At 43.3% G+C, this 13945-nt stretch overlaps 1 protein-coding gene across 5 annotated transcripts in view; it reads right to left on the reverse strand.

The window, feature by feature from the left end:
- Window positions 1–13945, reverse strand: part of LOC120516813 (protein inscuteable homolog) — a 232787-nt gene that overhangs the window by 31490 nt on the left and 187352 nt on the right. For all 5 annotated transcript variants that reach the window (XM_039738779.1, XM_039738787.1, XM_039738773.1 and 2 more), the window contains exon 7: window positions 5271–5396. In XM_039738779.1, the coding sequence (XP_039594713.1) occupies window positions 5271–5396 (126 nt within the window). The remainder of the gene's footprint in view (window positions 1–5270; window positions 5397–13945) is intronic.

The following is a 13945-nucleotide window of genomic DNA, read 5'->3' on the forward strand; positions in this document are numbered from 1 at the left end:
GGTTGTCTGTCATCATTCTCACAATCATCTCCATATGCCGCTCCTGTATTTTTCTTGGCCTGCCAGACCTGCTGTGTTGGTGTAACAGCAACTGTGGTGTGGCCTTCCATTTCCTGACTCCATTCCTTACAGTTGACACTGACAGTTTAAACCTCTGAGATGGCTTTTTGCAGCCTTCACCTAAACCAGGAGACTCAACAATCTTTATTTTCAGGTCTTTTGAGAGTTGCTTTGAGGATCTCATGCTGTCTGTCACTCTTCAGAGGAGAGTCAAAGGGAAGGAAGCACAACTTGCGATTGACCACCTTAAATACCTTTGACCACTCATGACTGGACACTCCTGTCTATGAAGTTCAAGGCTTGACGAGCTCATCCAGCCAAGTAATCAGCATTGAGCAGAGACAGGCATTCAAATCAGCACAATGACAAGGGGACCCACATTTGTGCACAGCCAGTTCTTCACATTTGATTTAATTTCATACAACTAAATACTGCGTCACTAAAAATCTTTGTTCGGAAAACACTGCAGTGCTCAAATGATCCTAGGAAATGAAAGACATACCACTGATATCTTTTGTGTTGAAAGGAGAGTCAATTATTATAAAGGCTGAGAGGGGGTCCCAAACTTTTTCATAAGACTGTATGTGCTTAGTAAAATGAAACACAATGCGCTCTATTGTATGTGCTGTGACGTACGTTTAAAGTGTACAGAAGAAAAAGTAAAGCATCTTTAAGCATAACATCCATCCATCCATTATCCAACCCGCTATATCCTAACTACAGGGTCACGGGGGTCTGCTGGAGCCAATCCCAGCCAACACTGGGTGCAAGGTAGGAACAAACCCCGGGCAGGGCGCCAGCCCACCGCAGGGCACACAGGTACTATATGATAGATAGATAGATAGATAGATAGATAGATAGATAGATAGATAGATAGATAGATAGATAGATAGATAGATAGATAGATAGATAGATAGATAGATAGATGGATGAAAGGCACTATATAATAGATAGATAGATAGATAGATAGATAGATAGATAGATAGATAGATAGATAGATAGATGAAAGGCACTATATAATAGATAGATAGATAGATAGATAGATAGATAGATAGATAGATAGATAGATAGATAGATGAAAGGCACTATATAATAGATAGATAGATAGATAGATAGATAGATAGATAGATAGATAGATAGATAGATATGATAAAAGGCACTACATGTTAGATAGATAGATAGATAGATAGATAGATAGATAGATAGATATGATAAAAGGCACTACATGTTAGATAGATAGATAGATAGATAGATAGATAGATAGATAGATAGATAGATAGATAGATAGATAGATATGATAAAAGGCACTATAGATAGATAGATAGATAGATAGATAGATAGATAGATAGATAGATAGATAGGTAGATAGATGAAAGGCACTATATAATAGATAGATAGATAGATAGATAGATTGATAGATAGATAGATAGATAGATAGATACTTTATTCACCCCAAGGGGAAATTCACAAATGTATAATCTGTTATTCCGATTGAAGCCCAGGCACTTGTCTGTTGTCATATGATAATACATTTTATTTCAAGGTGCCTTTCTAATCACCCAAGATCACCGTGCAGACAATAAAATCATAAAACCAACAGCAAGCAAACATGCAGGTAAACAGACTGAAGATGAACAAATCAAGTAAGAATACAGCCATTAGTGTAATCGAATCTAAACAGGCGAGTCTTAAGACAGGATTTGAAAACGGGTAGGATGTCAACCTCCTGAATGTGAGTTCCAGAGACGAGGGGCACTAAGACTAAATGCCCAGTAGCCCACACTGATCAGGCGGGCGCGGTGATGAGGAGACCAGATGTGAAGGACCACAGAGTGCGGTTAGGGGTGTAAACATTGTGGAAGTTTAACCCGACACAGACAGACAGTGAGACACAAGTCCCAAAAGCACACGCTTTTCATTTCTTTTCTTTCAGATAGCCTGCCTCAAATTGGGACCTGAGTTCGGCCGTGAAGCGGGCAATACCTCAGCACCACACCAGTTCTGATCCCCAACAGTTCTGACCCCATAAGGTCACTGGTGTGTGGCGCTCCTGATATCTCTGCAAAAGGATGAAGGTCCAAGTCTTTAGAGTCCTGGTGCTCACTGTTTGTTAGACATGGATGCTACCCAGTGACCTGAGATGAAGACTGGACTCCTTCACTACTGTGTATCTTCAGAGGGTCCTTGGGGGCCACTGGTTTGACTTTGTGTTGCTCATGGATAAGGCACATGACCTGCATTGTGAGGGAGCGAGCGAGCGTCAGTTACAGCACTATGGCCATGTGGCGCGATTACCCGAGGGTGATCTCACTTACAGAATCCTCATTGTTGAGGACCTGAGTGGCTGCAGCAGAAAGAGGGTCATTTTTCCGGAGGGTGGGACTGGACCACGTGTCTGTCTGGGAGGGTTCCCAATCGGGAATCCCAAGGTGTTTTGTCGTGTGGTGGGTGTGGCATCACGAACCAACTTGACTTGGCTTTCTTTTACACAGAGGTAAGGAGCACATGCTGACACAGCGCTTTGCCGCACCCACCACATGACAAACCAAACCACCTCAGGATCCCAGATTAGGACCCGAGTGCAGCGGGTGCGACGGGTGACACCTCAGCACCACAGATGGATTGGAACAAGTGTGAGGTTTTTAATGGTGGCTGGAGTGCCAATTCTGCCACCATCCCCCAGTTTGGAGGGCCTACTGTACATGCAGGGCTGGATGCAGATTAACGTCTTACCCAGGAGGGAGCAATAGCAGGTTAAGGGCCTCGCTCAAGGTGTTTATGGGATACAAACTGGTATCCTTCTGATTCCCAGTGCAGATCCCTGCCTCAGAGCCACCACTCCGCCCCACAGTGCACAGGTCATCAACAAATATATCTCAGTCCCTTCTTCTTTTCCTTTTCTCTTCCTCTGTCTTTCCTTTCTTCTGCCTCCATTCCTCTTTTGTAAGCTCGGTTCTCCACCTCCCGACTCCGGCTCCCAGAATGGAGTGAGGCGGCCTCTAATATATCACACCGGGTGCTCTCCAATGCCATTCCAGCAGCACTCCCGATTGTGGTGGAAGTGCTGCATAGACATCCAGAAGTACTCCAGGCACCTTTGGACCTTCTTCCGGCAGCACTTCTGAGTATGGAGGATATCCTGTTGTCTGGCGCCCGCTGGCAGTGACCAGGAGCAACAACAGGACTGAGCTTCCAAGCTCCAAGCTGGTGTTCCCAACGTACTCCAGAGGGGTTGTGCCCTTGTGGTATTGTCCCCAATATGTCATTTCCCCCAGTCCTTCCATCACAGGGGCATCCTGGTAGAGCAAGCTACCTGGTCGTCTGCCACAAAAATGTATGAATGCTTTTGAATGTATTTTTAGTTTTGACAAAGCGGTGGGATTCACAAATGGAACAGCAGCAGGGATAACAGGTGGCAGCTTTGATTGTTCTTGGAGTGAATGTTCTCAGCGGCTGAGCAGGTGAGTATGGAGAGCTGCTCGAGTGCCACATGAAACGAGTTACCGCAGGTCTGCCAGGGTTACGAGGGAACAGACCACGGCCGCCTGTCGAGGAGGTGCCATGCCTGGCCTCGCACAGCTGATGTCGGAAGTCAGTCATGCCCAGCGGAGCACAGGTGGCTCCTTTCTGGTGTTTCGTGCCACACATCCAATTGCAACCTTCTGGTCTCCTCAGCAAGTCCTACCTGAGGTGTAGTGAGAAAAGCGCTATATAAATGCAAAAAAGTATTATTATTATTATTATTATTAATATTAATATTATTATTCATATTATTATTATTATTATGAATGACGTCAAATCATTTGAGGTTTATAGTAGGAAGGGGAATAAAAGGAAGACACGACCAATCAGAGTCAGATTTGGGCAAGAGCCTGTTGATTCTTTTACAGCACGGGTGTCGAATTCCGGGCCTGGAGGTTTTCATTCTAACCCTTTCCCTAATCAGTGACCAGTTTTTACTGCTAATTAACTCTTTTTCCCTTCATTTTAATAGTCTTGTTTTTAAGGATTCAGTCCTCTGAATTGATTCTTTTCTTCATTAAATGGCAGCCAAACAGAAATGAGATGCAAAACGAGCCAACAGATGACCAACTAAACTGGGGCTTCAAACTCCTGCCAATTTCACTCCAACCAATTCCTTAATGAGAAGCCGATTCTTGCTGTTAGTTAAACCAATTACTCAATTCCACGGCTTGTTGCTGCTCTCATTCTGCCACAGCAGACATTTCCAAAACTGTTGATTTTCTTTTTTTTTCTAAGAACACCGTCAAGATGTTTTGGTGACCTTGTAGCAGTGCTACCATTGGTTAGAACTGCATCTCCCAGCAGTCCTTGCAGGGCTGTTGGGGGCAAAGGTGGCCAGAGGGGTTCAAAAGGAGGGCAGGGGACAAAGAGGGGAAAAGTTTTGTTTTGGTCGTTTGCTGCTTGTATTTATCTGTGGAACTGCCTGTCGTTTTCCTGCTTTACATCTTCGTGTCCTGGATTGTGTTGTTTGTTGGGGTCTGGAATCATTCGTCTACCTGTTTACTGTTACTGAGGACGTTGTCTGGATTATTTGGCTTTCACGGAAGAAGGAGCGCTCCTGAACCATTCATCTGTCAACTTACTTCAGCAACTACCGGTAGGACTGTGTTTTTCCATTTCCCTCGCTTCATTCAAATCACTGGACATAACTTCACCGCTATTATTTCATACATGGACTTTACTGCGTGTTTGTCATGTTTCTCTGTTAATTGTAATATCGCCGAAGGGATCAGGGGTGGGATTATTGTTTTCATTTAGTGATTTAATTTCATTATACTTTTTTGTCGTTTAAGTTCCCAGTGCGTTTTCTTTGTCTCTGTAGTGTGTGTGGGTGTTTCCACACAGGTCATTTCATTGCTTTAAAAGATTAAGTTATAAGCCAACCATGAAAGAAAACACAGGCTACTAAATCAGGCCTTTGTGATGGTACGCTAAATGGACATCGAGGTGCATCCCGGTCTAAGATTTCCACATTATGGGTTCATGTTCACACCTGGCCTGATGTGTTCTGTTTTCTGCTCACACATGCATACTTTAAATATTTAAAGCACCCCACAGAGGGAGGCTCCTAATTGGACACTGTAGCCTTGGTGCCATTTATATCCGTGCAGAGCTGAATGCAGTGCGGGAGCCGAGGTGACAGTCCCCAAAAGGGCAACGGTGAAACACGTGCATCATTCATGTACCTTTTCCAGCTGCTGAATTCCTTCATCTACACAACAGACGGATGCCAGCGTCCTCAGAGCCGAGGCGTAAAGGCTTCTGAAGCAATCCTGTCGACAGATCTTGAAGAGGGCCACAACAGCTCCTTCCTGCAAGCACAGGGGGAAATGGTGACAGATAAGTACACAAATGACAATGGAAAAGTGCAGACTAGAGAGTGGAGGAAGAGGAAGATAGAGACAGGTGGTGGTCTTCTAAACTCTCAAGAAGTGAACAGTAAGGTAACAGCAGCAAATGGACTTGAGAGAATGGCCAACAGACTTACTATGGGATAAGGATGCTGAGAAAAATGAAATATCTACACAAGCACATAGATAGACAGATAAAAGGCACTATATAATCTAATAGATAGATAGATAGATAGATAGATAGATAGATAGATAGATAGATATGAAAGGCACTATGTAATAGATAGATAGATAGATAGATAGATAGATAGATAGATAGATAGATAGATAGATAGATAGATAGATAGATAGATAGATAGATGAAAGGCACTATATAATCAGATAGATAGATAGATAGATAGATAGATAGATAGATAGATAGATAGATGTAAGGCACTATATAATCAGATAGATAGATAGATAGATAGATAGATAGATAGATAGATAGATAGATAGATGTAAGGCACTATATAATCAGACAGATAGATAGATAGATAGATAGATAGATAGATAGATAGATAGATAGATAGATAGATAGATAGATAGTCAATCTGTCAAAGGCACTATATGATAGATAGATAGATAGATAGATAGATAGATAGATAGATAGATAAAAGGCACTATATAATCTGACAGATAGATAGATAGATAGATAGATAGATAGATAGATAGATAGATAGATAGATAGATAGATATTTTTTATTTTTAAAATGACCTTTATTATGAACAATAACAAAAAATACAGTCATAAGACAAACAATCCCAATATTCAGGATATTAACAAAAAAGTCTGTATCAGACAACCACCACTGCTCCCCCTTTACACTCCTCCTACTCCGCACATAAATAATATAATCAAAAAGTTAACAATTCATTATAATACAAAGACCACCATTACTCCCCCTTTACACTCCTCCCACTCTGCATATTAATAGATTATTTTAATATTAAAATTTAACTTTACTTCGTGCAATGACAAAAAAAAAAAAAACCATGAACACAGCAGTCATATGCAGTTAATAAATATGTTGCATTACTCCACTACTATTGCCCCGTGCACGCTTCTTACTCCACACATAAAGTACAGAATTTCCATATTAAATAAGTAATTCATAATTTGTTCATTAACCCACTATTCCCTTATACATGCCTCCTGATCCACACATAAATAATAAATAATTGTCCATAATAAACACACAATTCATAATCAGTTTACTCCACCATCACTCCCCCTGTACTCGTCTCCTACTCCGTACATCGCTCTCCATTATACACACAGCATTGTATTCCCCAGGAGTCTCCTATTCTGAGCTTTCAATCATCCAGTATTTAAATATTTTGAAGGACATTTAAAGAAGTCACCACCCAGTCACCAGCTTGCCCTTCTCAACAGAACACAAAGCCCCCAAGCCCCATAAATCACAGAAGGTCTGCATGTCTCCAATGAGTTGATGGTAAGTGAATTCCAGCTTCAACCGGCACTTCACCAGCACTTTAAACATCAGGAGCACATCGGTGGTCTTTGAGTTTTTCTCTCTGTTCCTCCTGGTTTTGAGGATTGACAGTTTTGCTTGGCCCAGTAGATAATTTCCCAGCACACACTTGTTTCTCTGTCTCTGAGTATACTTAATACCAAAAATAAATCCAACAGTTGACAATGACAGTCCTATTCTATCCAAAAGTATCTTGAGAAATATAAAAAATGGTTCGAGCCGTTTGCAGTTAACAAAAAGATGAAAGACAGTCTCGCTGTTGACAAAGGACAACAGTCTGATGTTCCTGGTGAAATAACCGATAAAAAGGAGTTGGTGGCGAGAGCCCCATGAAGAATCCTCCATTGCAGGTCGCCAATTCTTTTTGCAGTGGTTGTTTATAAAAGTTCTCCACGCTGGAGTTTCATTCACTCCAACATGCAGTTCTTGTCTCCAGCGTGTGTCTGGCAAGTCTCTAAGAAATTTATAAAAAGTCACCTTAACACACACCTGGTAGAGCTCATTTTTTCCCATCGTGTCAAACTGCTTGTCTATTAAGTTGCCAACTTTCAGAATGGAGCCTGGCGGTCAGTGCAGTCTGTGACGTTGGGTTTGACTTGGATGACGAGTTCTGTGATATCTGAGTTGAAGATCGGATTGTCCGGAGAGACGCTCTGGCACAGTGACCCTGCGCCTAAGTTCACCAAGGCCTCCTTAAACTGGCACAGAAAGTGGTGTACAAGACGTTCAGACCTCACGCCCAGGACCGATGTGAGGTGTGCTGCGGTGTGCCATGTGCTAGTGTGGTTATTTAAAAGATGGCCAATCTTCGTGATTCCACTTTTAATAAGGATTGAGGTGAAGTGACAAGAGAAAAGCAGAGGAGAGTTCAACACATTATTCCTAATCAGAGGTTCCTCTAAAAAACAATGAAGATTGCCAAAAACAAAACGAGATCTCATAAGTTTACTATGCCAAGTAAGCAACATTGACTGATAGAATTTTGGCAAAACTGATAAAGTTAGTTTGGAGACGTCTAAGAGGAGTAGCTGTTTGTCAAATTTTAACTCGCTCACTTTGTGTAAAATTACAAACGCCAGGTCTCTCCAAGGCAGGCCGTCTGGACCATAGAACAGCCTCTGCAGCGTCTGGAGCCTGAAGGCCTCGATTTTACTTCTGACGTCAATCAGTCCCTGCCCTCCTTCTGCCACTGGTAGGTGCAGCACACCTCTCTGGACCCAGTGTAGACTGTCCCAAAAAAAGTCAAGGATGATCGTCTGTACGGATTTGATCAGAGCTATTGGTGGATCAGCACACCTGAGCTTGTGCCAAAACATGGAGGCAATCAAGTTATTCAGGATTAACACCCTGCCTCTACATGAAATGTCCCTCAGAAGCCACTTCCAACGGTTCAGCCTTGCTTGGATCAGATCTGTCCACCCCACCCAATTTTCTACAGCAGTGCCATCTGTGCCTAAATACACCCCCAGGTACTTAAACACGTTTCTATTCCATTGGAGGGTCTCAGGAAGAGCTGGAGGAGCGAGTCCCCAGTCACCCAGCAAGAAAGCATTGCTCTTGAGCCAATTGACTTTCGCTGACGTCAGTTTTTGAAAAACGTCTAAGCAGTTGACTAAAGTGTTTACCTCAGATGTAGAAGACACAAAGACAGTAACATCATCTGCGTAGGCAACGACCTTAAAACAAGCAGTGGGGCAAACTGGGATGCTGAGACCAGAAAGACGACGCCTGAGCTGCTCTAGGAGGGGCTCAATTGACAGAGAGTAGAGCATCCCTGAGAGGGGCAGCCCTGGCAAATACCCCTGGTGACAGAGAAAGGGGCTGTTGTGGCACCGTTAATCTTCAGAACGCCATATATATTTGAGTAAAGCATTCCAATGTATTTGGAGAAGGAGGACCCAAACCCAAAAGCTTGTAGGACTCTGAACAGATATTGGTGATCCACTCTGTCAAAAGCTTTTCTTGATCCAATGAGATCATTCCTGCCTTTAAACCGAGAAGCTTTGAAGTCGTAATCAGGTCTCGCACCAGAAATATATTGTCAAAGATGGAGCGGTCTGGCACACAGTAGGTCTGATCTGACCTGATGACACACCCCATTACTCTACGCAGGCGAGTAGCCAGAGCCCTGGACAGAATCTTATAATCCGTACATAAAAGGCTAACAGGACGCCAGTTCTTGAGGTCGGACAAATCTCCTTTTTTTGGGAGCAGAGCAATAACAGCCCGCCGACAGGATAATGGCAGTTCATTGTTCATTATGCTCTCTCCAAGACTGCCAATAAATCCGCACCTAATAAATTCCAGAATGTCTTAAAAAACTCGACCGTCAGGCCGTCTATGCCAGGTGACTTTCCTGTATTTAGTTCGCTGAGGGCCGTAGTCAAGTCCTCTAAGCTGAGGGTTGTATCCAGAAGCTCTTTTTCCGTTTTGGGGATTTGTGGCAGGTTGTCTAGGAGGCTCCTGGTCTCAGAAGAATCTTCTGTTGTTTCGCACAGAACAGCTTTTATAAAAATCATGAGCAATAGCTCTGATGGCCTCAGGCTCCTCGATGATCGCCCATCCTCATTTTTCAGAGCGTGAATCACTTTACTCTGTGATCTTTTCTTTTCAAGTCCAAAAAATTGAGAAGGAGAATCCATTTCACCAACTCCTGAATTCTTGAGCGCACAAGAGCACCATGCACCCGTCTGTCCAATAAGTCCATGAGATCTTGTTTTTGTTTTAGATTTTCAAAGACGCCATCGTTAAAAGAGCTGTCTAAAGACGAAGAAAGCTCTAAGATGTCCTCCTCCAACTCTGCCATTGCCTTCCTCATATTCTGAGTTGCATTCTGCGTGTATTGCTGACACAGCACTTTGATCTGAGTTTTGAACAGTCCCACCACTGCCGCAGAGATGAAAAGGAACTTGTCGTCAACCTCCACCTCTTCCAGAAGAATTCAAAAACTTCAATGAAACGGAGATCTTTCAGTAGGCTGTTGTTGAAGTGCCAGTATGACGGAAAGGAAGATGAAATGGAAGTGAAACTTTGAGAAGGACAAGACTGTGATCAGAAAAGCCAGAAGGATGAATGGAGCAGTTCGCTATAAGATTGCTGTGGTGATTCAAGCAATACACTCTATCTAGTCTCGCCATGGAGATCGAGCCCCAACCCTTCACCCACGTGTACTGGCGAATTCCTGGGTGTAATGCCCTCCAGACATCAAAAGGTCGGCCTTGCTGAGGACTGACTTCAAGTGAGCCGGAGCTGGGGTGAGGCTCCAGGCCATTTCTATCTAAGGAGGCGTCATCTGTGCAGTTAAAATCTCCCCACAAAAACAAGATCTTCATCTTTGCACTGCACAAGTAAGTCATGGAGCAAAGAGAAAACAGCAAACGCTCCCTTCCTTCATTGGGTGCATAAACATTTATGAAGACCCACGTTGTGCCCCCTAAGCAGGCTTCCACTTTCAGCAGTCTGCCTTTAACTACCTCTGTCACGCTAGTCGAGTCGGGTGAGAAAGAAGTAGAAAAGAGAATGGCGACCCCGGCACTAACACTCGACCCGTGACTCAAAAACATCTGTCCCTGCCAGCCTCTGTGCCAGTCTGCCTGGTTAGCAGGGTCTGTGTGAGTTTCTTGTAAAAAAATAACACTAAGCTCCTTATTAAGTAGATAATCAAACACGCGACCGCTTGTTGTCATGTCGACTTCCATTGATGTTAATTGTGCCAAAATTACACAAAGGCATGAAAAGGCAAAAAGAAAAGCAGTCACCAAAAACAACTTTAAAAAAGACATGGAAGGACGTGTCCAGCAGTACATCATACTGGCTTGGGATTTAAGGATCTTTTCACCCTGCTCATCACATTTTTCAGCCGCACAGCTTCAGTTCTCTTAAGGCCTAAAGCTGTAGCCTGGCGTAGGACCCCCTTAGCTGAGCTCAAAAACAGTTGGAGATCGGGAAATGGTGACTCACATTCACACCCCTCTTGCCCTCAATAAATTTTACAAAACGGATTATGTTGTCGTTACTGTAGCCACAACGGAAGCTCAGCTGAGGGGACAGATTGGACCTCACTGATGTCCCGAGCCACCGCCTTCATCCTGACTCGCTGTACCCGCGTCTGCAGGCACCTCAGGCTCATCTTGAACATTCTCTGAGTCGTCAGCTGCGGAGACTGAGCTCTCAACTTTATTGTGCTTAACTGCAACACCGCTACATGCGGACCCGTCTTTCCTTTTTCTTGTCACAGGCTTTACCCACTCTGTCTCATCCTCCATTTCTAGAACAGCATTCTCGCTGTTGTCTGCTGGGGTGCTCATCTTATTGATCGCACCCTCAGCCCTAACATTCTCCTCAACCTCTCGTATCTGTTGTACAGCTTCTGTTTCAATGAGCTGGGCGCTGGGCAGAGCCCCATCATCATGAACGGCAGCCACACTCACAGGCTGCTCAGCACCATCACTCGTATGTGCAGAATGAACAGTAACACCGTCCGTAGGCAGTGATCCGGCCTCGGCCGCAGCGTCCTTCTCTGGGCGCTCTCACCACTCTGCACGACTTTAGTTGCGGGCGCGGACTCAGCCGCATCCGCCGGCTCAGCTGCACGTTCAGGTGCCGGTTGCGCCATCATAGCAGGTAAAGAACTGCTCTGATCCTGCACACTCTGACCAGGGCCCTCCATTAAGTCCTCCTCCACATCAGAAAAACTGACGGAAGACTCACTGCCTTCATCGTCAAATAATATCGAGTAGTCCTCGCGGCTACTTTTAGAAACACCAGGTACTGCGGAGTCTGTCGTTTCCTCAGAGCGCTTACACTGGCTAGCCTTGTGCCCCACTTGACCGCACTTAAAACATTTCATGGACTCTGATGATATAAAAACCACATAATCAAATCCATCTACTCTGAATTTGAGAGCCACATCAAGTTCACCTTGTAAATCGTTTAAAATCATGTGAACTTGTCTCCTGAAAGAAACGACATGTTTTAAGTCGGGTGATCGACAGCCCAAGGGAATCATTGAAACTTTTGATATGATCTGCCCATATCTTTCAAGTTCTTTGATGAGAATATCATTCTTTAGAAACGGAGGAACATTTGAAATAATCACTCTCCGTGCAGGAGTAGAAAGAGGTAAAACTGAAATTAAGGTACCGTTAATAATCACACCATTCTGAACAAGAGTATGCACCAAACTCTCATCATTTAGAAACAGGACAACACTTTTATTCATCCGAGACGCTGAACGTACATTTTTACAGCCGATTAACTTGCCGACTTCCACTACACATGCCTCAACAGAGACCATCGGATCAACCAACAACTTCACGCCATGCCGGCGTGTTAAGTTTTCAAAATTGCGCGACATCAAGCCAGGCGGTGTTTGTCTCGGCGCCATTGCGCGCCGCGCAAATACAATACTGGAGTCAATAAGAAAAACAATATATAGACAGAAAAATGAACCCCTACACATTAGAGAAAAACAAATAAAGATTAGGAAAAAAAAGAATAAGAAATACTCACGAGCCCACCCGGCACGCCACCACCTCCTCCCCCTCCCGCCAGCAACCCACAGACACGCCCACGAAAGAACTACGCAATCAAACCACAGACCGACAGCGAAACAGCATAGAGAGAGAGAGATAGAGAGATAGATAGATAGATAGATAGATAGATAGATATATAGATAGATAGATAGATAGATAGATAGATAGATAGATAGATGTAAGGCACTATATAATCAGACAGATAGATAGATAGATAGATAGATAGATAGATAGATAGATGTAAGGCACTATATAATCAGACAGATAGATAGATAGATAGATAGATAAAAGGCACTATATAATCTGACAGATAGATAGATAGATAGATAGATAGATAGATAAAAGGCACTATATAATCTGACAGATAGATAGATAGATAGATAGATAGATAGATAGATAGATAGATAAGAAAGGCACTATAACAGACAGATAATAATAATAATAATAATAATAATAATAATAATAATAATAATAATAATAATAATAATAATAATAATAATTTCTTGACGCATTTCTGTTGGCTTAAAGTTCTCAGTGCTGGTGTGTCAAAGGGAGGATGTGCCACGTTGTTCGTCATGGCTGAATGGCCTTCCTTCACTCCTTCACCATTACCACCAGTGTGTTGAGAGTGCGCCCCATAACTGATGGCACCGGGGATGTCGATGCTGAGAACTGAACTACGGAAATCTTAAGATTTTATCGCGCTCTTTACCATAGTGATTGGGTTTCCACTCATAGGTAAATTCGCCGTTACTGGTTATGGAACCGGGGACGCTTTGTAGTACAATGTCCTCAAGTTAATTAGTCCAAACTATTTAAACACATTATTTTAATGAGCCTTCCTACAATAAACTATTCAACGTTTCTCTGTTGACACACTTGTGATGCATGATTCTTTGGCTAAAAGTACTCAATACCGGTGTTTTGTAGTGAGAAAGTGCAGCTTTGTTCATAATGGCTATCACTTTTGACTTCACTCTCTGGTCCACCACTACGTCCAGCAGGTCCAGAAGACATCCCACGACAGAGCCTGCATTCTTAATTAGCTTGTTGATTTGGTGGGCTTCTCTCAAATCTGTGTTACCGGCCATACACACAATGCGGCTATCACAGAGTTAAAGAACACGTAGAGGATGTAACTTCCCACATTAAAGGAGCTTCACCTACTAAAGCCGATGTCAAATTAAGTGACTTTTTATCATGGGGTATGCCACATTTGCCAATCGCAGTCATTGTTCATGCTGCTTCACCATGTCAAGTAACACAACTGCAAATCGCAACACGTCTCATTTACCAATTGAGTGCCGTCCTCCCGGGGCAGTTGTGCTCGCCACTTTGGACGCTCGCTGCCTAATGGAGTGGCACTTTTCAAATTATAAACAGCTGCAGGAAGTTCAGTAAAACACAAGACATCAGACAAACGTGCTTCTCTTCTGTTTGTGAG

This window comes from Polypterus senegalus, chromosome 1 (assembly GCF_016835505.1).
Source record: "Polypterus senegalus isolate Bchr_013 chromosome 1, ASM1683550v1, whole genome shotgun sequence".
Taxonomy (NCBI): Eukaryota; Metazoa; Chordata; class Cladistia; order Polypteriformes; family Polypteridae; genus Polypterus; species Polypterus senegalus.